This window comes from Colius striatus, chromosome 2 (genome assembly GCF_028858725.1).
Source record: "Colius striatus isolate bColStr4 chromosome 2, bColStr4.1.hap1, whole genome shotgun sequence".
Classification (NCBI taxonomy): domain Eukaryota; kingdom Metazoa; phylum Chordata; class Aves; order Coliiformes; family Coliidae; genus Colius; species Colius striatus.
Genome location: NC_084760.1, coordinates 93579494 through 93602400, shown reverse-complemented (window position 1 = coordinate 93602400; position 22907 = coordinate 93579494). Strand labels below are relative to the sequence as shown.

Here is a 22907-nt window from a genome sequence, read left to right as displayed (position 1 = left end):
ATTTTCCCATCCTGCATAAGTCTTGGAAGCTATAGCTGCACTGCCATAACAAGCCTGGTTAGAGAAGCCAGCACACCACTCCTCTTTTGTAAGCCTATCCCATGCCTGAGGTGTGTTCAGTTTTTTGTAGCCTTGCTATCTTCGCAAGGCTGACCAGCCACAGCTGAGAACCTCTATAGCCAAATGCATTTGCCGGATTTCAGTTCCCCATCAGTTTCCTGCACAATCTACTTTGAACTGGTAGTGTAAGTTGCCTGAAATCATGCAGTGTGTTTGCCACCTCAGGTCTTCGCTTGCCCACTCCAATCACATATGGACAGAAATTAGCTATTTTCCTTATTTAAGAGGAAAATAAAAGTTTTCATGTCTCTTGAAACCAGCACATAACAATCTGGAAGACTTAACTGTTCACACAATATTTGGAGAACAAAAATAGCTTGAATTTTAACTTCCCAGAACATCATGAAGGCCATATTTGGTGGGGGCTTAAAGACAGGGCATGTCTTTTCTGGCATGATGAAAGGGTAAGATGTTCCTGTTGAAATAACTCCCATTAATGCTACTGGCATTTTATTGCCACTATCTGTTGGTACACCAAAGCTGTGCATCGAGAGCTTTAAAAGTAATCCTGAATACCTACCTTCAGCTCCATAGATCTTGCTTATCTTACATCAGTTCTGAAGCAAGGCTCAAATTCTTTCATAAACAGATGCAGCTCTGTCAAGTCAGGGAGAAATGTAATTGCTTATATTTAGCTTTGTAAAGATTGAAGATGGCATGGTGTAAGTTAAAAGGTTGGATCGGTTTTCCACACTTGCGCACCCACTTTTTACATTGTTTCTAGTTTGCTTAAATGCAAATTAGCTGTGGAGTTACTCCTATTTTATACCAGGCTGAGCAAGGTCTGCCTGAAAACACAGAAACCAATCATCTAGGAGAAAATAGGCCTAATGCTTTTCCTACTCTGCCCCCTTCTGATTTTTCAGGCACTGCAAGGCAGTTTGGGAGTGCCAGGCTTCACACCATTTATTTCTGTGCAGACCTAATCTTGACTTGGCCTGCATTTGATAGGACTTAAAACTTGGGAACTGTCACTTGGTTCAGGCTGCATTTGATAGGACTCAAATGGTTCCTAGTTTTGGAAAACTTCCAACTGCTTGGCCCTGTACCTGTCTCAGGTTTCTATATCAAGGATTTTAGCTAGTTCCACTTCAAAGTCTCTATTTATTTATATCTTTTTAATACTGAGCCATAAATAGTGCTGAGCACTGACATCTCCCAGATTGTGCTCTTGGGCACCTGTCAAACAAATGTGTTGCATGAAGAGAATGGTTCATATTCACTTAACTCCTTGAGTGCTCACAGCAAATGTCTTGAATTTGGAGTGGGAAAAGATGGGCGACTGCAAACCTGCAGCAAAGGGAAGATGTAAACGAAAAGGTAGTGACTTGTGTGATCATGTTTGATGCCCTGAGCTGAAGGGGGTACATGGATTTTAGGTAACCAAGCTTAAACCCAGCATTTACTCTCTTTACTTTTCTGTTTCCCATTTATAGAATGGGAATAGCGCATCACTTTACCTTACTGGGGGCAGGAAAAGCAAAAATAAATTCAACAGAGGATGCAACAGTGTGGTTGGGGGCTTATGAATAGCATGATAGGAGAAGTTCTGACAAAGAGAACATATTCATCCAGGCTGCTTTCTTATGAAATAACTGAGTTCAAGAAAATTAGATAGCCTTTGGTCCTCCTTAAGGCACAGCCAACGTGATCTAGGCTAGACTCTAGATCTCCCAGTGCTGAAAACTGGAATGACAACAGTGTGTTCTTTTTTCTTTCTCCCCAGATGAGGAAGACCTGCTGGGTCAGAATTGGAGACAGCAATGAGAGGAGAAATGAGTAAGTATTATTATTGCTTTGCTTCTTGAAGATCTCAGGAGAAAATCTAATTTAGCAACATCTGGAGGGACCCCTGACTTTTGCTTGTGGTTTCTAGGACCAAAACTAGGGCTGAATGCCTTTTTAATGGGGGCAGACGCAAACCAAACGGAGTGTGCAGTGTAACAGCAGCACCTCACCCAGAGCTCCAGTGCTGAACATGGCACCCCCTTGAAACCAGCTGTTTTTAAATGCATTCTGGTACAGCACGAGCTCACGCACTCAGAGCCTCTCATGTGCTACGTCAGTACTGCAGCTGTGCTGATGTTTAGGGTGCCTGCTTTCTCCTTGCCATAAGGGAGACTCTGGGTCCTTCAGCCTTACTAAAAAACAAAGGACACAGAGCAGCGTACTTGAAAATGGGTGGTACTTCACTGCTCTCCTGTGGCTGCCAAGGAGCATCTCTAATGCAGAAACAGGGAGGCCAGGGACTGAGGGAAATGATAAACAACTATATATTCAGTTTAAACCAAAATGCAATTTGAGTGAGTTACAAGGAAGAGGAAGGCAAACACACTGTGTGATTAACTGCAAGTTAATCACCAAGGAAGGCAAGAGCAAAGCAGAGAATTTTACTCATTTAGGAATAGCAGGGAGATCTCCAAATACTTTGTTTTACAAGGACAAAGTGAGCCTTGAGCATTTTTTTCACCAGCGTCTTGTCAGCAAGTGCCATTTACTGAAAAAGAGATGGTCCATGTAACTTCATCCAGTTGCCCCCCAGAGGAGACTTTGCTAGCAACTGGTGCAGACCACTGCTGCTTTTCCTGCCCGTGCTAGACGGGTGCTGTGGCCTTGCTGTATCTGCTAACCCATGTTGGCCCAGCTCCAGCAGCATCTTGCTGAGGCATCTCATATTGCACAGGTGTCTTCTCAGTGTGAATCAGAAGGAGACAACATTTCTAGCACAGATTGACTCCTTTCTGAGGGATTTTCTTAAAGAGCCTGAAGTTAGGTTTTGTGAATGAGACCTGGAGTAACCGATGAGAGCTGCTGGGGAAGCACTGCATGGCACGTCCTGTTTCTTGTACTTTGTGACCGCTATTTCTTGCGCACTCTCCGTGGGCAGAATGCACCTCCAGTCTTTGATGCACAGTAGACACTTGAAACAAAACAACCCTGAAACAATCAAAACCAAAAGCAACAACAAAGTAGCAAGAGGAAACACAGCAATATGCAGCAACTGAGTGGTCAGAAGGTTACAATGCCAAACTGGTTGAACTGCACATGCTTCTAACAAAGGGCACCGAATGCTGCAAGGAGGCTACGTATCTCCCGCCACTGCAAAGCCTAGATTTACATTAGGCAGGCTTACCACTACAGTTTTGTTCATGGACTTAGCTTCCATCTTACATGTTGGAGAGAGGTGTATGCCCAAGCTGCATTTGAGACTTGATGTGATGAGACACTCATTTTGGACTGGAGAGGAGCGAGTGTAGGAAAATGCCATTACCTGGCCTGTAGCACTCCAGGCTGTCAGGTGTCACCTCAGCCCACCTGACCACTGTGCTTTTTCAGGGATGTGTTTCAGTGGGAGTATTAGGATTTCTTTAGGATGAAAGAGACTGTAGTTCAGCAGAGCATGCAGAAGTGGAATCAGTGAATGAACACAGCAGACAGACAAATGTTTTGCTCATTCAAGTTGCCAGGTCACAAAGTCAGTATCTCGTGTGGTAGCCAACTAGGGAGTAGAGTAAATCCTGCCCTCTCCAGTTTCACATTTTTAGCCATGCTGCACGGTGAAAATGTCCAATGAGATAAGAAATTACTCAATATCGTTCCAAAACTTGTATGTATGTGTGTATATATACACACACAGACTGAATATACATGTAGTGTATGTATTGTAGTAAATACATATGAACTTTTACACAATTAAAACCACTCCAGTTTTTACATGATATACTCCTATCACTCACCAGGACAATACATTTTGTTGCACTGACAGAATCTGTTGCTCAGTTACCTTTTAAATTACAGATTTTTATAAGCTATGCAGAATTGCTCAGTGGAAGGGCAATCTTTGGCAAGTACAAATCTGCAAAAAACACCAGCTTCAGTAGTGATTCTTCAATATTTGAAGGTACCCCTGCAGTTTCCTTCAAACATCAACTCTGCTTTCATAGAAATAATTTGTTTCTAACAATATCCTTCCTACAACCCTGTTAAACCAAGCAGGACTTTTCTGCTAGTACATACAAATATTTCACACCCTTTCTACACCATGCAATGCAAAGAGTAAAGTCATGTTTGCAAGTGACTATATTCTGATTTGGTTTAGTTTAAAAAACAAACCAAAATGAAACAAGCAAACAGAAAGAAAAAAACCAGCTCTCACAAACATTAAAAATCAGCAGACAGAGCTCTAGTGATTTGTGTTTCCAAAGGAAGTACCTTTTAGAAAGAATTAACTCTGCCTGCAGCTGTTAAGTCCAAACATTGCAAGTGTAAGAAAGGAGGATGGAAAACTATACAAAGAAAAAAACCTACCTATCCAAAGTGAGACACACATAACTCGTAAAAACTCTTACACAAACCCTTACACTTTAAAAAAAATGGTTTGAATCACCTCTGTGATGCCCTTGTTAAATATCAAAATAGATTAGTTTGAACAAGTCTATTGGAAAAAGCACTACCCTAATGTGTAGTTCAAAGCCTTATCTAAAAAGTATTTTCAGAAATGAAATTCTGCATCTCTCAATGGCATTGCTCTATTCACAAAACCTTGCATAATGTTATGTTTTGAAACACTGACATTGATCAACTGTCAGAGAAAACAGAGTTTGTTTGCACAACAGATACTCAAGGAAAAAGAAAAGAAGAATAAATATCACAGAACTTGCCTATTGATTTTAAAAGGTGAAGAAAACAGTAAGGTTCAGTCAGACCTGTATTTTTTTTTACTAGCAACAAGCACTGTGATTGTTTTTTAATGAACTCATTTTTGGGTGTGTAAATATCCCTAGCATTAATGACACATTATGGAGAGTAACAGCAGATTAAAGTTCGCACCCTCGTATTTTGATACAAACTCTGACAGAGAGTATTTCCAAAAGAATCCCTTTGACAGTAAGTAGCTATTTTAAAATTTGCAATTAGAAAATAAACAGTGCTAAAAAGTAGGTAAACCCAAGTCTCAATTGGTGTAAGAGGACCTCTTCATAAAGGGAAGGTAAATCCTCCTTTGTAGTAGTCACAACAAAGCACAGAAATGAGACCAGAAATACACACGAGAAGTTACAAATCTGATTTACTGGAATTGTGCAGTAACTGAGGATTGTGGTATGGACCCAGAAAAAGATTTCCAAAAGGAGAAAATGCTAGGAGGAGGCAGGAAAAAGTATCTATTTTCCCACACTGAGGATCTGATGGGCCGGAATGGGCAGCCCTGCCTTCATCAGCTGTTAGCTGCAGGGTGGGTACGCTCAGAACCAGAAGACTGATGTTTCAATGTCCCACCACTGACATCCTGCCTGGATCTGTTTCATGGCTCACTATGTCTACTGAAGGTCAGAATAAATAGGCATTTGGGGCAATTTCAACAGAAGTTGTGTGCATGGAGGCCATTACATGAAGTTCACAGCCTCTCTAATGCTGAGGGCCAGGTGTAACACACTGCTGTGGTCTGTGCATACTGACTGCAATGTTTTTCTAATTACAAGTCCAACTTATTTGCACCACACGTTTGTGCAATGCTTCAAAAGTGTGAAGCTTTCAAAATTCTAGAATACAGTTAAACTTGACTGCAGTTCCAGGGCTAAACCACCTTAGCTTCTCGAAGCACAGTTTGATTGAACCCTTCACACCTCTCCAGTGTCCCTTGCTACGTGCAGGTTTCTGTGCTCACAGCAGCCAGCATGTACATCAAATAACATAAAAGTAATGCTCTGACATCAGCTATGAGCCAGGCTTTTCACTGGAGTCCAAGAGTCCTGTGAAAAATCTCAGTTCAACATGTAACTATTAGATTTTTAGAACACCTGTCACAGTTAGTGTTTTCCTTACAGATATATGGCACTAAGTGTAAAACTTTAACTTAATCCAAACAGTGTACCATACTTCACAGCAAAGCTTTGAAAAGGATCCTCTAACTCCTGTTTCTTCTTCTAAATATACAGCTGGTGGGAGGCCAGGGTGTCCATGAATGGTCGCACAAGGTTGTCTGTGGAGAAGTAAAAGACCAAGCCAAAGGTGATAGAGATGGGAAGAGCAGGCAGTGCTTTCTTAAAAACAGCCAGTAATAAAAGAGTTAAACATAAACCCTGCCAGAGAAAAGAGAAAAAAAAAAACACAACATGAGATATAGTTAGAAGCCCAGAAATGTATCTGCAATCGACAATCTAATATACAAATAATAAGCTCTATGCATTGTATAGCAAGGCCTCCCTGAGCTACCAGTGGCATCAAGTACAGTTGCCCACAGCTTCACCTTTCATACAAGTTGGCCAGGCATTTTTTCAGCAATCTGGAGCACAGCTCACTGCTAAGAGAGTGGTATAAACAGCTAATGCTGACATACAGCTGACCACGAGAGGTGAATTTATTTACACATTACGTTACATTTTGTTCTATGCCATTATGTATGCACTGATCCAGCAGATAAAACTACTTAAATCCTAGTGAATGGATAAGGAGTTTCACTGGAGGACTCTAATACATAGCAGCAGGTACTTCTAACACCTGCCCAGTCTTCAAGGTCTCTTGAGGTTAAAAAAAAAAAAAGGAGAGAAAAGAAACAAGCCAAAGAAATAACACAAAAAAATATATCCACTGCTATTATTTTGTCTGAATTGCTTAGTACAGAATCATAGAACCTCCCCTGACACAACTCTAGGCTGTTTCCTCTTGTCCTATCATTCATTACTCCCATTACATTCCCCATTACATTCATGGGGAGGAGACCAACTCTCACCTCACCACAGCTTCCTTTCAGGTAGTTCTAGACAGTGATCACGTCCCCGGCTTCAGCCTCCTGTTCTTAAAAGTAAATGACCCCAGATCCCTTAGCTGGCTCCTCAGAAGATTTGTTTTCTATGCGGATATCAGGCTAAGATCTGTTCTTTGGAGCATGTGTGCATTTTGGGTAGACACTATGGCTAAGTGCATTTAGGTATGGATTGCTCTTGTCATCTGAACCCTTTCTAATTCTCCCATAATGACAAAACATCAGGAGAAATAAGGCTCCAAAAATATCCATTTATTTACATTAGCTTATTTCTGGCTCTCATGCTTTTTGATCGACAATCTTCACAAGTAAAAGTCACTGTCTTTCACTGTCTTTGGGATCTAAGTGGGGAAGTGAAGGCCAAATGAAGTGCACAATCATTCTTTTTATTTTACCTTCTAAAATTTCTGCCATTGCCCTTCTGGTAAGTCTCCATGAGGATGCTGAATGTAAACATCAAGTAATTACTTTCTACCTAGGTGAACACTCAATAGCCTGCAGTCATTAGATATGGCAGGACCGAGTCCTTTAGCAGTTACAGTATCATCATCTGCTTTTACTGTTTATTTCCATAGATTTTTAAGTCTACTTCCTTCCTCTTTTTTCCAGATTGAACCCTAGAACAAGGTAAGTCTTCATCCTCTTATCCAGCAGTGCCCCCCACTATAAGGGAGTTAACCTTTTCAACTACACTTGCTAAGCAATCTGGAGTTCATAATATTGACTCTTGTGGCTGAGAGAAGTCCCTGATCTTTCAATGCCAAAGCAAGCACAGTTCAGCTGTAACTGTTTTCCCTGGGGCTTTTTCAACCCCACCTTCTCCCCACTTGTCTCTGCTCTGATGAGTCTGTATCATTCAGCTTCAGGTGCTGTTTAAAGCTTGTCTTTATAAGCAGGGTAGTGGATGGTCTCTCCTAAATACCCAGTATCTTACCTGCAGTGATTCAGCAGTGCTTAGCTGCTGGTACTTCTGACAGCACTGATGTGCTGCTAAACAGGGTATAATAATTTTTAAAAGTTTGCCCACTTACTATGAGAATGGCTACAAAGCAGGCCAGTGTAGTATTCCAGTCTCCACTGGCTGTGGCAGCTGCTTTCCCAACAAGCACACTGTAAAATATGAAGTCTCCAAGGCCCAGCTTCACGCCCCCTGAGAGAAGTAGGAAAAGAAAACAAGTTTTAATTCTGCTGCTCTTCTTTTGCTTCCTCCTAAATAAACTCTTGTTCCCTGGAGGGCAGGTGAAGGTTCCTAGTCCTGGCTACCAACCTGGACCCTTAGCATCCTACATGTTACTGAGGAGGCTGAGACTGCCAGACCCCTCTCCCACAGCTGTTTTCGCTTGGCCTCATTCTCTTAGGTTCTTCCCTGGGCTGCTTTACAGATGTACCAACTGAAGAAGCATGAGGACAGAGAGGGATGGGAGACAGGGGGAAGAAGGAACTGTTTAAATTGTCCACATAGCCAAGAGATGTCACTGGAATCACAATTCCAGAACAGATTCTGCAGCAGCAAGAAGCTACACACAGACTCAAGATCTTTGTTGTTCAACAAGCCACAGCTTTTCAAATTAACTGCTATGAGAAAAAACTGGGGAACAGAACACTAACCACAGTGAGTAAAAACATCGGGCTCTTACTATACTGAGAACAAGGTATAAAGCTTCCCTTACTTTCCTCCTCCTCGAGCTCCTCTAAAGAAGTGATGGGGTGGGTTGGAACAGAACTTCTCATCTCGGGCGTTTGAGAGTCTGCATGTGAAGGGCTCCTGTTGTTCTGTCTCCCATCCTCAGCTTGGTTCCATAAAAACAGGCCAAGAAGAGCAGACCAAAAAAAACAAACAGAAGAGGTAGCTACATTTGTAACTCATTTTAATGTATGAAATCCACACTGATATGACACTTCTCTGGCATGAGTAAACCCTTTGTTTTTTGAGGTGTGATCATCAGGACCAATTCAAGCTCAAACATTTAGTGGCTTTGAGGAAAATATGTTTGTTATTATTTGAAACAGTTGGAAGGGTAAGAATTCACAGCTACTTTGGCAGCTACCCAGGAGTTCAGTGGCTTTAACAAACGAGTACATATGCAGAACTAATAAGCATTGCTCTGCAAAGGCTAGAGTGACAAATAACACCAAGTTCATATGCATTCCCACATTGTTATATCTTTGGGGTGGAGGTGCTCAGGTCTTCTCAAACTGGTCATATGACAAAAATGGATGAGTAAGATGACTCCCATTTATGAGAAAAGTATTACCCTGAATCACATTGACATTGGAGCTGTGTGCTTGCATGTAGAAAGTGGGCCCATTTATTTAGGGGTTTTTTTCTCCCCTCTGTTCAACACATCTAACAGAGCCTTTGGTAGTACTTTTGGAAGCAGACAGTCTGTGATATATTACTCTGGCAGGTCCCATTTTTCAGAAGCATTCATACAAACTTTCCAGTCCATGTCAGTCAGACAGAATCCTGCTGCTGCGGATGTAAGCACACCATGATCTGGGGGACACAGAGCTTCCATGGAGGCATTCTGTACACCTCAGCATGTAGTTTGTGCCTGCTCTGTGCCCAGTTTTGAAGCAGGATTATGTCTCTGTTGTTTGTTAGTATGTCAGCTAGTTAGTACATCATGAAATATGTGGCCTGTTCTATTATCAAACCTTAGCATTCATTTATTGCTTTAACATAAAAAGGTACTGTCATCTCTGAAGTGCAGCTGGAGCAGATAGGAAATCCTCCCAACACCACAAGTCAGATTTTATTCAATCACCTTAAAACTGCAGTTTAACTTGCATTTCAAGAAGATTAAAGCAAAGGCACTCAAATTACCACAGAACCAGCTAGAATGTAAATTTGGAACATATCATCTGCTGTTAGGTAACTGCCCAAACACAAGCCTTTACCCAAGAGTAACCATAAGGTTATCAATTTTCTTTGGCAGGATAAGCCATATTGCACTTACAGGTTAGTAAAAACATGTCTGCTCCATGGCAGTGACCTGAATGCAACAAGCTGTAACACACACACGTCCACTAGCTCATCGGCATTCTATTTATAAGGCTATGTTGTAATTTACCATTCCCAGCTAGTTAAAAATATAAACTCCCACTAGCCCACTTTCAGCTTTGATTTCAATACATCTTGAAGGTGTGTGTTGAGCAACACTTCTGTTCAAGTTTTTAAAATAAAAGCATTCTGAATACTGGAGCTTCCTACATCCTCTGGTCATTTTTGCTGATAGTCCTAACATCAAGTTTCAGATCATCACCAAGTTCTGCAATTAATGTAACAACACTGGAGAAAAACACATCTGTCAGGATTCAGGGGCTTACATTTACTTGCAGTCTCAAGCATACACATTATTTCCATGGGACACTGGTCTGTATAAAAGAATGACATGCAAGCAAACCTGCATCCCATGTGTGCTGACTTGATCCTCTTGCTGCTGTGTCTGGCTTTGCCATTCCAACTGTCCACATCATAGCAGCTAGAAGACGAGACAGAAAGTAAACAGCTACATAAAACATCACTCACTATAGCTCAGAGGAGCTAAGTATTTAGATGTTCCTAAGAACACAAACCCTTGCCCTTGTAAGGGCTTTTAAAACACTCATTCTCAGTTTGCTTCCCTAGGCACTTAACAGGTAAGGTGGAAGGAAATCAAAGCAGTGCATCCATTCATTCTTTAAGAAGGCCTCAGAGCACAAGCAGCTAAAAGCTAAGATAGTCTTCTCTGTAGGCGAAAGAAAGCAAAAACCCAGAACTAGGGTCCTCATCTCCTTTGTTTTCTTCCTGGATTTCTGACTCTTCAAAGGAAACAATTGCCCAGGAAATGATGGTAGTATAAAAGGTAACCAGAGGTTGACATACAGAGCTTATTCCTCATATTCAGCTAGAGGTAAAGCACACAAGCAAGGGAGATGGCAGAGTGGTAGTTTTCTCTGTGCCTGTTTGGTTTGCTGCTTTCCTGTCAAAATATTAGTCATTTCTGTTTTGGTTCCAAGAACAACTGAAGGATGTTTAGGGGTTTATTCTTGAGATAGATCTCTCAATTAAAAAGGAATACAAATCATTCTGAGATCAGTGGAAGGGAGCCCAAATCAGCTGTTTATTTAAGTGTGCATCAGTCTTCCTGTTTTTATAGAAGCTAAACTAAAACGAAGCCAAGGCAAACACGGTGCCTGCTTTTCCACTACAAGTTCAAACAGGGTGATGTTTTTGCATCTAAAGGGAGCCACAGAATGTGGTCTTGCAATGGAGACACTAATGTTCTGCACAGGAACTTTTTGTTCAGCATTTACTGTTTGTTGAATTGCATGGTCCTTTAGAGAAACTCTTGTTTGTTAACTACAACATATGAGAGACTTCATATACACTGTCTTAGATCAGTATAACAGAATCTCCAGTAAAAGGGAGGTAGGCTGAAGCCAACAGCTCTGCTTAGAGCATATAAAGTATTTATATAACATTAAATGCTTCAGGGGAATAAAAAAAATCAATTGGGTTGCAGGCATCCTCAGCTTAGCACCTAACACTTGGAAATACACATTTATCTTACATGTGATGTAACAAAAAAGTTACTGAGGCTCATTAAACACTTGAGTCCAGGTCCCATGAGCATTGAGTCACCTGCCTGCCAACTGTGTTAATCTTATGCACATATATACCTTTGTGAACACAGGCAACAGACACCATCATAGTTAAACAGCCCGAGAAAGCCAGGGAAGAGGTGGCTGATTTTGTTTGCAGAGAAATACATGTACAGAGCCCTTCAAAAAGCAAGCAGCAACACAACAGTAAAGCAATTGTATTCTAAGCACCACCATCCATACAATACACAGAGCACAAGGGGGCTACAGGAAGAATGGAACCTCAGCACACATTTAAAGTGTCTTTATAGAGCATATGCACAAGGAGTAAGTGTATCGATGGAGCATCATCTAATCACATAACTTTGCAAACACTACTGTCCATCTAACACAGATTTTTGTATGCAGAACAGATGGCTGTGTTCTGCACTTCGTTCACAAAAGGATTAATCTACTTTAATCTAACAAGGCAAGTGGGGGGCTCCCTTTGGCTAATTAAAGTTGGCAGCATTGTAACTGATAAACAAGGCCTTCTACATTCCAGAACATAAATGTGCACCAACCTTAGAACAAGGAAGTAACTAAAATAGTGCTCTTTAGTTTTGACACAGAAACAGGTTGTGGCTGAAAACATTAACATTCTAATCCTACTCACAGGAATATATTAATGCTGGAAAAATGGGCTCATTTCTCTCCTGTGCAGTTTCTACCAGCATTCTCAGTGGCCCCTTGGGACAAAGAACAGCCATCAAATCTGCAAAGAGAAAAGGGATGGGCAATCTTACCTCAAACTGTAATGCATATTTTACATTCCTTACCTTTAAAAAGCTATTCTCCTCTCAAAATGACATTTATCAATATTAACTGGCTTATTTCCTGAATGGCAGTTTCTGATACTGTGCTTAACTCCAGCTGTTCTAGTCCTTGAAGATGTTGCTCACTTAAAATACCATTCCCAAGCCTTAATGTAGTAATCTAACAGTTTTCATTGTGCTAATCCTATAAAAAGCCTCATGAGACTACCACATTATTTCTTTGAAAGCAGATGACAGCATTACATCAAGGTGTTAAATTTAATTAGAGGAGGACTGGGGGTATTTTGTTCACATTCCATAAACTATCACTACACACATTGACTCTGTGTTGCACATGAATGAAGGCCTTTGGTCCAGTTCCTCTTTCCCTCCCCTTTCTGCTCCATCAGAGCTTCTCACCAATCTGAATGTTACCTCCCAGCTACCTCTTGTTCTGCAGGTTCTCTTGAAGCTTGTAACTCATACCAAAATCCATGATCTCTCGATAACCATACACAAAACCTGCAGGACTATCAGGTTCCTACCGATAAGAATCCAACCACGCCTGCCACACGGTTAGATGTGGTTCAGTAGTTCCCTGACTTGGTGTTTCCACTCTGAAAGACATGGTAGTACAGTACCTACATGGACAAGTTAGCCAGACACAAGGCAGGGAGTCAACCTAATTCCCCATCTGTCTCTTTCTAAAACTGTTGGCACCATAAAGTTGTTTTTTCAATGACATGCAGAGTCCTGAAATTGGCTCAGAGTAACCTCTCCATGAGCCACACCTTGAGAGTCACAACTCAGACTTACCATAGATGGAGATTGCACCTAGAATCACCCATGCTGACCACTCAGGAAGATATTTAATGAAAACCAGTGCCATTAGAGCACTGATCATAATGAGATATGCTTGCTGGAGCTGCAAGGGACCTTTCCAGTGGATGCAAATCATTCCAACAGCTCCAAAATTCCAGATGACTAAGAACAGAGTAGGGTAATCCATAGCCACGTTGTACGTCTTCAATACTTCACTGGAATACAACAAAAAATATTAGCTACACAATAAAGGCAGCTGATGTCCAAAGCATCCTACTGGCTGTTGTTAAACAAGCAAGCCTCCTTCTACACCAGGAGGAAAAAGGAGAGAAGCAGCTGTCATCGTCCAAGTAGAACCTGCCTTGCAACCCATTGCTGCTCTTAGTTCTCTGTTCCTCCTGCAAGAGATGGACATGCTACGTGTGCAGACAGTAACCACACTGCCATAGTCCTGAAGTCAACAGTGATTCCAAGGGTGTGAGCAGGCAGAACCGCAAGTCTTAACTGAACGTAGGCCTGCAGCAAAGACATCATCTAAGAGTCACCCCACCAGATGCATGATGCTGGCAGTTAAAAATGAAAAGTTTTAATGATTGTCACCTGTAAGTTAAAAGCTTGGTTCTGCCCAAGCTGGGAGCTGAGGGAATGAGCTTAAAACCATCTTGTCTGAGAAAAAGGCAAGACACATCAGAGAACCACCTCAGCACATAAAGCTCCTTTTCACTTGCTTCCCAACATATAATTCAGGGCCTCTGTACCACAAAGTTCAGCTTGTTCATTTCGTGGTCACTTCCTGGTGATTTTTTGTAGGGTAGGCACTGTAAAATCAGACATAGCTTTCTTTTTTTTGAAAAATGGAAAATGGGGTCTTTAATAGGCAATCTCATTCTAACAATTCTTAAACCTACATTTGGAGAAGAGGAGATGTTCCTTTCCTTGTTCAAGCTGGGGATTTTCTGCAAAGAGTTGAAGGAGCCCTGAACTGCCAGGTTACCTGCACCACTCCCACTTACCCAAGATAGATGTAGGTAAAAAGGAAGAGCAGCATCAAAGAGGACAGGATCAGCCAGCCATGGATGAACTATCAAGGGCAAGAAGAGATAGTGATTGAAGGGGCTGTCACCCTTTGCTCAGGTCACAGTGCTGCATGTGCTATTGACAGAGCTGCCCGTTGTCCAGCAATCTCCTACTGCACTCCCCCTCCAGTTTCCAAAGACTCTGCCTTCCCCTCTGCCAGTGAGGAAGAAGGAACAGCCAGTTGCTCCTTGTTCTCCCAAGTTCTTTAATTTTAGATTCTGTGCCTTGGTCTTTGGGTTGGGTTTGTGATTTGTTGGGTTTTTTTTTTTGATTATGGGGGGAAAGGCATTCATATCTTTCCTATCCATTTCCATGAGTATCCATACTCGCTACTAGCTTAGACAGGTACACACATTCTCTCTGCTTCGTGGGGAGGAGGAGGGGTTTGCTAAAAGCTGTACCATAAATCCATTTCAGGGACAAGTTTAAAAAAATCAGCAATAGCCAGTGCTCAAATGCTGGGCTGGTACCATACGTAACAACTCTCTGGACACCACAAAACCTGCATATGTGCCTTTCCCACCAAACCTTGTCCCTTTCTACCAGAGGCAGGAAGAACACCAGTTGTTACAGAGTTTGGATGAAACTTCATAAGAGAAGGTATTTGTAGGAAATGGTATGACTTAGTTCCTAAGTACAAATGGCAGAACTTTCTGGTTGGATGGAGAAGACTCAGACTTGACTAACACAAAGTAGCAGGCCTCATTTTTATGAGCCTGCCATTAGTGACAAAGTAGCAGCAAAACATATTCAAGGGCACAGCTCTACCACCAGTAACAATGGCTTCTGTACAATATGACTCTTGCTGTGACGAAGATGTGGACTAGCCAGTGCAGGGCCTGCATTTCTCACTGACACGCAAGCCTCACCTGAACTCATGTTAACAGCATGTAGGTAGAAAAGGCTTTGGCATGAACACTTTACCTTGTAGCAGCGATATTTATAGAGCACCACTAGGAAAACGGTCATTACAACAATGACGCTGATCATGATGATGGTGTTCAACACGGAGTTCAAGAGACGCTGACCCACAGACGGGGTGTCCTCACTGAAAGGGGTGTAGATCCTGCAGTATAAAGCAAAAGCCATATAAAGTATATATTGTCTCTTCTAACTAACTGCCCCAAGATAAAGCCAAACCTCTCTGTGGGTGGGAAAGAAAGGGAGGTATGACTGCCAAGGACAGCAAACATGAGAGGTAGCCTCTGAAGGGGCTGCAGTTAATTGTCAACTAAAGATTAGTGGTCTCTATCAAAAGCACATTCCTACAGAGAAGCTGTGGTTAGCAGAGCTCTGAACAGAGACATAGAATATAAAATACTTCATTGAAGTTTAGTAACTTTTCTCCAGGCCGTGAATTTTTATTGCATGCTCTGGATCCTCTCCATGATAATTAGGATACATCCTAGGTGCTGTCCTGAAAGGGAGGGACCCTTTCTTTCAACACTTAGTAGGAGAATCTTGGAGTCTTTTTATCCCTTCTCAGCACACTTCACCACCCTCCCATTTTGTTTACTTTGATTCAGTTCAAGGGACCATCATCCCTGTTTCTCTGCCCAACATGTGAAGCACGTTTAAGAACCCCAGGAGTACTCTCAGGCACAGTCAGCAAGAGCTGCATGGAATTATGTATCCACACCATGAGTCTTTAAGAGCCAGAAATGTCATCAGGAAATGAGACACTCATTCAAATGAACATGCTATTCCCTGATTGCTGCCAGCTAGTGGGTGAACAGGCTAGGAGTTCCACTTGGGCCTTTTATGCCACAGTATGAAGCAACTCATTATTACTCTGCTCGCAGGATTTGCGTAGGTCACCCTAATGACACTGCTAACGAGTTAGTGTAACGCAGGTATAGAAAAACTCACACAGATGGACACAGCACACTTTAGTAAGATCTCAAGTAACATCTTTAGTATGTTTACACAGCCACCTTTTGCTGTGTAAAGGTCCTTCCGACCTGCCAAGGGAGCACTCTGCGTACACAGAGGCGCGTGTGTGGAAGGTGTGTGTAAAGCCGGGGATCCCATGTACTCAGAGGCTGTTTGGAAGACCCCACTTACAGCTGCCCGTTTTTCTCCGTATAGAAGCGCACTGACTTTATGGTGGCGACGACAACAATCATACAAAGGGTGACAGGCACAAAGAGCATGATTACATGCTTTGCTCCATATTTCAGAGTCAGTTCCTCTTCTTCATTTTCCAAGGTGCTTCCTCTCACTGGAACACCAGAGTCAGACATTTCCCCATCAGCAATATTGTGCGGGCTACGGCTGCTACCTGTTCGTCTCTTCTGAAAAGAAATATTAGCAAATACATAAGACACCTCTTTTCTCTGTGTTCAAAGCTTTATTCCATCATATTTCATGAGGCTGCTGTAGGCTACCACAGCATCCCAACTTGTTCCTAACAGAAAGGAACCAACTGAACAATACAATTAGAAATTCCATTCAAGTGGCCTCTTCAAGTGCAAACATACAGGTGGACATGTGCACACGAAGGGCAAGAGGCCCAGAACTGAGAGAGAAGAAATGTCATCTGAGGTGGCCTAAACATCACATTTTCGCCACAGCAGTGCAGTGCTTGCTTTACCCTGGTGCTTCACTGGCAGTGGGATTAGATTCTGTTCTAACGTCTGCTGCATTTGACCAGAGCAGATGAACGGTTTCTGGCAAAGCAAGAAGGCTGAAAAGGATACCCTGCAAGAGTCATATGTGCATCAGGTCTTGATTAAAAACCTGTATCTTTACCAAAAGGAAGGAAAAGGGAGGAGTATATATGGAGATTAAAAGGCGGAAAAAGTCACAGTAGAGGAAATAGAAACAGGCACTGCTGCTGCTGTCTAACACCAGAGAAACTACACCGACCAAAGCCAGTCCTAAAGTCCAGTCTGCCAGGAGGGATTGAAAGGACTACACTTCTCATCACACCCTCCATTTCTTCTCTCCCTGGGAAGGACGCACACATACCCTACGTGCTTGCGCTTCCCCTGCTTCTGAGGCTTGCAGGCCATCCTGGTAGGAGGGTACTGGAGGGCTCTCTGCAGACATCAGGGATGTTCTCTCATTGCAGGGCTCCTCCTCGCTGTCCGAGTTGTTCATGAATGTGATCATCGTCACTTTCCTAGGGAGCACTCAGAAGGGGCACAGCCAAGCACTACTCAAGTCTGAGGGAAAAAGCAGAGTGGATGAAAGAGAAACAGTGAACACTGCAGTGCAAACAACTGGAAGTCAGAAGTAGAGGCACAATTTCAGCAGGGAAGCTACAGGATGCTATGTAACTCCACCTCCTAACAGCAGCCTGCTGTCACTTCAGGCATGAGTCTACTCAGTTAAAGTCACTGTGACTTTTGCAGCCAGGGAAAATGGCAAATTGCAGCATTGAAGCAATTTAATACTTTCTTTGCCACAGCTTTCACAGTTGTTGCCTTTATTCTCCCTCTCCTCTTAGTATACCTTGACTTCCACACAGGAGGTATCTTGCAAGGACCAAAGCTTCACCTCAAATACTGGCTGCCTGCTAGCAAGCTGAGTGAGCTCAGCTCTTACACAACACTCCTGCAAGCATCAGCAGGGAGCAGAAGTTTCTTAGTAACCCAGAGCCTTAGCTTTACATAAGCCTCTAACCAGGAGTTACACGCTGTCTTCCCTGTCATGACTGTTTATTAACCAGATGAATTTACTATAAACAGTTCTCTTTGCCCATGGACAAGGAGAGGTCTGTGTAGAAAGGGAAGAGCTTGTCTCCTTAGGTGAGCCACTTTTTTTTTCCCTCCGTATGTTGCCTTGCAATTCAAAGCAAAACTACCTGAACAGGTAAAAACGTGAGAGTTTAAAAGTAAAGGCTATCAATCTTTGGCCTCTTTCCACTTCTGCTCTACAGAAAAGCAAGCAAAGTGGCACAGTGGAGAAAGGACAGGAACAGATCTCCTTTCCAGATGCCAGAAAAAGGAGATACACTGCCCTGGACACTGCAGAACAGCCTTAAAACCAGGATTTTACATAGCTCTAAAGGCAGGTGACAGGCAAATTCCTTCTAGCATTTATTACATCTGCTTAGCAGAGCAACTGGAGTAAATAAGGATGATTCAGTCACGTTCTGCTTTTCAGCCACCAGCCCATAACCAAAAACAGACCTCCTCTACAGTATCTTACCCAAGCCTGTATATCTTGGGAAGTATATCCACCTCAGAAGAGGAAGCTGAAGAAGCCACGTGAATTGAACATAGTCACTTAAATCTGAATCATGCATTCACAGTACATTATGCTGTCTACCAGCTAGCTTGAAAGGTCAGAGTGAAGATACGAGAGATAGTCTTGCTTCTCACTAAAGAAATTTAAACTCACTTTGGAGAAAAGAGAGAGGGAGGAGTGGGAGATTCTTCTTTCTTTCACAACTTCCTCAACATGTGGCACTTTCAAGAAATTTTAGAATGTCAACTCAATCTGCCTAAATGAAACATTTTTTTTCCAGACATTTGTTCCTCCCCTTCCTTCTCTTTAAGCATTTTCATATCATTTTGTTCCTCTTTCAGTGATAAATGTGGTACAGTTACGGGAAACAAATGCAGAGGCAGCCGTCAAGCCAGGCCTGGCAGCTTCACAGTAACACTGTTTTTACAGAGCTGCCTAACAGATGCATTTGTGTGCCCATATCTTACAGGGCCCACTGTGGGTGCTTCTGATCAAGCATGAGTGCTCACAATTTACAGTTGACAGCCTAGATTCTGGTTCAGTTATAGAATTTAGGCCTTTAAAGAAGTCAGGCAAATAAAATCATTCAGTCATGACATACCTCTGAATCTGTGAACGAGCTAAGTTACACGTGCCACAGCTCTGGGGCCTATGGAATTTAAATACCTCTCAAAACCTTCTGCCCACATCAGAGACCAGGGGAGAAATATTTACTCTGACAGCTTGGGACTAATAATTATTTTTTAACAACCCAATGAAAATATTAGAGAACTTTTTCTCCCAGTACTTAATAAACTGCCACACAACTTCTGCTATATGAACAGGGCAATTCTGCAGAGAATTTAAAAAGGACAGACAATTAGCCTACTTTTAACATCCTAGTTATGTTCATTGGAGGAACCAAACCAATAGCAAAAACACAGTGCTAATTACTAACCTCTATGATTATATGGAAAAAGAATCTCATGTTGTAACACAGCTGTTTTGAAGCTGGACGTTTTCTGGTATTCTCCCTCAACAAGGATATGGACAAACACAAAGAAGCAGACTCAGGCCTGAACACAGCTTTAGTATCCCTTATTTACAAGGCTTTGGTTTCAGGGACAACTGACACAAATAGACCCCATCATATCCAGGATTTTTACAGGAGCTCCTGAGGCAACCAGATCTGAAAACAAAATCTTCAGATACTGTACTTACAGTTGCCTTAAACTTAAACTGACCTAAATACATGGTCCTGACTGAGGGCTGTCCTACCACCCTCAGTCTGTCTCTCTCCTGCCAGCATCAGGTGCTAATCAGCTGTCTTTGGCAGAGACAATGGGGACTTGTTTTCCTTTGCTTTCACAGAGCCAGGTTCCAGCAGGACTGGCTCCAAGGCTAACTGTGAGCAGCCCCAGTGCCCACATGAGGAAAAGGGAATGCTGGGCCATTCCCCTTCCAGTAAGGTCAAGCCTTACAGTAGCAACCCCTCTGCTCACTCCCAGATAAGCAGCTCACCTTCACCTCAGGTCTGCAACATCTTTGGCATAGTGGCTTTTAGCCAAGCAGGAGTCTTTGACCTGCAGTTTACGGAGGGAGGAATACCAGCCCTCCTCCTCTGCCCCACCATGGAGTATGACTAATGCCACTATCTATTCATCAGAGCTACACTTTGAACTAGCACCACAGCTGGCCTGGCTGCCAGAGAGCGCACGGGTTTAAGCAGCCCGTCCCTCAGGGAAGGAAGGACCATCTTTGGGCACTCTCACATCCACATACCCAGCACATGAGCACCTTTTGGGTCTAGAGTGAAAGACGAGAAAGCCTGCTCTGGAAGCTAGTTTACCAAACAGAAAGGGAGCCACAGAGCACCAGGCAATCAAGAAAGGCATGTTACAAAGTCACACTGTTTTCTGATATAATTTCACTGGGAAGGGAAGGGGCCTTGCAGAGATGATTCCTGCCTTCTAAGGATGCTGGACACCCTATAATGGAAAGCATTGGAGCCTTTCCTACTCATTCACAGAACACTAAATACATCAGTGCACACTGACTTGTGTTTTCCTAGGCTAGGCTGAAAAAGAGGAAGGACAGTTCAGGAAAGGAAGCATGGAGAGCTGAGATAAGCATGCTTCCTTTCTGGCTACAGCAGCAGGAGTAGCTTTTAGGGTGGAGGGGAAATGCAAGCAGTTATTTGTATTCACAGAAGGTACAGAGCATGGTCTACCACATACAGTAAACAAAGGAGATGAACAACACATGCCAGAACATCGGCAAACTGGCCCAGTAGGTTGCAGGGTATCAGACAAGGTTTTCCTTGGGAGATGGAATCAAACCATTAGGTTCCATTCAAAAAAATCATATGATGTTGAAGAGCCAAGAGACCAAACTCTCAAAACTGTACAGCAAAAATGAAAGGGGATCAAAACTAGGTCAGTAGTAAGTGCTTCTTACAATGGAGCAGCCAAGTTGGGAATACAATGACTCCTGCTTTATAGCAGTCTTGTGAAGCCTGCAGGAGAGCAGGAGTCACCATTTCTCCCTTTCCAGATGTCTTTCGTGCAAAGGGACCTCTTTTCTCAACTTCCATTAAAACCCACAAAGCTGATTAATGGAAGTGGGCCAATTCACAGTAATGTTAGGATAGTTAGTGGTTTGCCTTTTAATTTCGTGCTGCAACATCACTGTGCTGCAAACAAACCTAAACCCTTTGTGTTGCACTTCATCCATCACAAATAATACTCGTATACAATGTACAGCACAGAACAGCTGCTGTAAGATGGCAGAATACTTCACCTGAGGGTTAAAATTCCTGCTTATACATATTGTTCTCTTTAACGGCAATTAGATGAAGAGAAATAGGTTTCCTTTGCTATATTTAGATCAAGAGAAAGCTTTGGGCTCACACTGAGAGCCTGATGTTCTTCTAAGTTTCATCTGTAGTAATCACTGCTGTTTGTAAACACAAAGAGGAGGAAAAAAACTTGTATGAAACCCTAGGAGGTAAGATTTCCAGGTTCTTGAAAATAATTAAAGCCAGAATGTGCATGCTGCTAAAATGACTGGGGACTTGGAACACATCGTCTCAGTGGTCAAAAAAGAACTTGCAATGGCCATCCACTTTCAGTCCCAGAACATAAAAGTGATGAGCTACATAAAAATGAACATAATATGAGCTACTATGGAAAGTTGTAGAGATTTCTAGCCCTCCTTCTCTTTTTCAGGGCATGCTAACACAGCTGAACTAGCACTGCTTTCTTTTGGCCCACAAGAGAGGCACAACACATAGCCTCAAAGGGTTATTTTACTGGTAAAGCTGGAATCAGGCCCTCCCCAAGAGCATCAGGAGGATTATTTTGCCATTGTTAAGCCCAAATACACTGTCTGTTGATCTCTCATCACAGCATAAAGGCCCTGCAGCCCTACTTACACCAGTAAAACCGCAAAGCCGGGGTTAGAAATCATGTGCAGAAGCAGCTGTTCCCCTTGGTCTTCATACAGCTGCGGGCACTTGGAGGTGACACACCAGGGACGCCCAAGGACACCTCTGTTGACGCTGGGTTCCCATGTCTTGCCCTGGTGCCTGGGGCACCCAGCGTCATGGGGGCACAGAGCCTTGGGTGCCCCCACTCCCCCTCGGATGGAGCCTTCCTGTCTGTCCCAAGTGCATGGCCAGCCCGGCCACCCACACAGCCACTGGCAGAGAGAGAGACAGCAAACACTTTAAAACACCAAAAAAAGCCAAAACCCACGCTGCCAGGCAGAGATTTTGCAGGAAGCCAAAAGGAGACGTTGCACCCATGCAGGCGTTTTCCAGAGCCGTCGTTTCTAACGCGTAAAAATTGGGTTGCCGTGGAAGGTGTGCTGGCTGCACTTCCAAAGGAAACCCGGGACTGTGGGCAGGAATGCCACCGCCCAGGAGAAACATATATATATGTTCCACGCACATATTTGCACAAACACATATATAAAAATATGCATTTTACATATACACACACATATATAACATGTACCTGTAAAAAAATATGCATATATGCATACTGCACGCGCACATACACACATATAACTTCCACCAGAACACGCCAGCAAAGCTGATGGACCTCCACCCCACCGCTCCCGCGAGCCTCTGTGCCGGGCCCCGGCGAGGAGCCCAGCGGAGGGGCCTCGCACGGCTCCAGCGGCGACGCGACCCGGAGCCCCCGCGCGAAAGGCGGGTGGCCGCCAACCAGGGCCGGCCCGGGCCGGGCCCGGCTCAGCTCGTCCCATCCCGTCGAGAGGGCAGCCTGAGCTCGCAGCAGCCCGACGGGCACGGAACCAGAGCCCGCGCCTTCCGGGGCACCCCGACCCGCCGCAGCTGTTTACCTGCTCCCGGCTCGGCACCGGCACCTCTCCGCTGCCATTGGCTCCGGGGCACTCTGGCCCCCAGCGCTGCCCGGAGGGACGAACGCGCGCCCCCATTCGCCCCAAAGGCTGTCGCTCGGTGAGCATCTCCGCCTACTAGCCACTCTCCTCCAATGGGACAGGAGGCTGGGAAGAGAGACGTCCAATAGGACGGCGCCTCTCCCTAC

The 22907-nt window shown here is 43.4% G+C and overlaps 1 protein-coding gene across 1 annotated transcript; it reads right to left on the bottom strand.

Annotated features, from left to right (window-relative positions):
- Positions 1-5170: 5170 nt before the first annotated feature.
- PSEN2 (presenilin 2) lies at positions 5171-22801 on the bottom strand. Its single transcript, XM_061991528.1, has 11 exons — positions 22702-22801; positions 17134-17330; positions 16228-16457; positions 15088-15229; positions 14100-14167; positions 13081-13301; positions 12126-12224; positions 10291-10368; positions 8554-8673; positions 7915-8033; positions 5171-6200 (listed from the first exon to the last, which is right to left on the bottom strand). The coding sequence occupies exons 2-11, from the start codon at positions 17275-17277 to the stop codon at positions 6045-6047; spliced, it is 1377 nt and encodes a 458-aa protein (XP_061847512.1). The 5' UTR covers positions 17278-17330; positions 22702-22801; the 3' UTR covers positions 5171-6044.
- Between the last annotated feature and the right edge of the window lie 106 nt (positions 22802-22907).